This window comes from Arachis ipaensis, chromosome B02 (genome assembly GCF_000816755.2).
Source record: "Arachis ipaensis cultivar K30076 chromosome B02, Araip1.1, whole genome shotgun sequence".
Lineage (NCBI taxonomy): Eukaryota > Viridiplantae > Streptophyta > Magnoliopsida > Fabales > Fabaceae > Arachis > Arachis ipaensis.
The window spans coordinates 36791708-36792840 of NC_029786.2; the positions used below are offsets into that span (position 1 = coordinate 36791708).

Sequence of the window (1133 nt, forward strand, 5' to 3'; positions counted from 1 at the left end):
GAACACGGAACACGATTCCAGTAGTTAAAATAAAAATCCATACAAAAGCAAGAAACAAAGTAGTACAAAACATATCACAGTCTCAATTACATTCACCAACATGGAAGGAGCATCAATTTGACAAAGTCACAAAACACTGATCACTTTTTATTTTCTTTTTAATTTGCATTTTTCCCACGCTGAAATGTAAAATAACAAATTTGAGTACCTTTGATTGGATCAGGCTTCACACTTTCCTCCACTTCCATCTTCTTCTTCACCTTCTTCTTAGCATTTGAATTTCCAGAACATGGAATCCAACCCATTATCTTCTTCTTACAAAGAATCAACGGAAAAATTAAAAAACAAAAATCAGAGCAAGACACGAGCCTGATCACAGTGTTGCTCTATTCTCTCACACTTCAATTTGTTTAATAATCATCTGGGTCTTTTTTTTGTGTGTAATGTACTTGTGTGCTGTATTTATCGCTTGAAACCCTTAAATTGGTCTATGCTTTTTCCTTTCCTTTCTTTTTATATTTTCCCCTTCTTATTGGGTCTATGTTTTAATGTGTGCGTTTCTAATTTATTTTTTGGTCAAACCTATAATAGTTTTCACAGCTGTTAAATTATATCGTTATTTAAATAATCATTTAATTTCGGAAAATAATTATTTTTGTTGATCTTAATATATAAATAATTTTTTTAATTATTTTTGAATTTTTAATTTTTTATATATTATATTTTTGCTTTGTCCAGAAATTTCGTTTTTTTTGTTCGGAAAAACAATATCATTGGCCGAAATGTGCCGCGTTGCATCGAGGCCGAGGGGAAAAACAAAAGAAAATGAAAAACAATTAAAAAACTCATGTTTTGTGCCAACTTCAAACGACGGCGTTTAACCGGTACCATTCTTGTAATTTTCCCTTTAATAATTGTCATTCGAGCCACGACTCACTATGTATATACTATACCCTTTTACATCATGTTGTAGGAATCTATAAAATAGGATGCTTTTTGTGATGCTATTATTAGAACAAACGTTCAAATATGATTATATGAAACATTTTTTTTTATTCTTTTTCAAAAGTTTTCCTTTAATGTGAATATAATTGTTATTATTACATCTTAAAATATACATATCAAATTACAAA

At 29.5% G+C, this 1133-nt stretch overlaps 1 protein-coding gene across 2 annotated transcripts in view; it reads right to left on the reverse strand.

Moving 5' to 3' along the window:
- The window catches only part of LOC107625248 (probable serine/threonine-protein kinase PBL7), a 4272-nt gene extending 3747 nt beyond the window's left edge, over positions 1–525 (reverse strand). For both annotated transcript variants that reach the window (XM_016327835.2, XM_021115787.1), the window contains exon 1: positions 209–525. In XM_016327835.2, the coding sequence (XP_016183321.1) occupies positions 209–305 (97 nt within the window). In that variant the 5' untranslated portion in view covers positions 306–525. The remainder of the gene's footprint in view (positions 1–208) is intronic.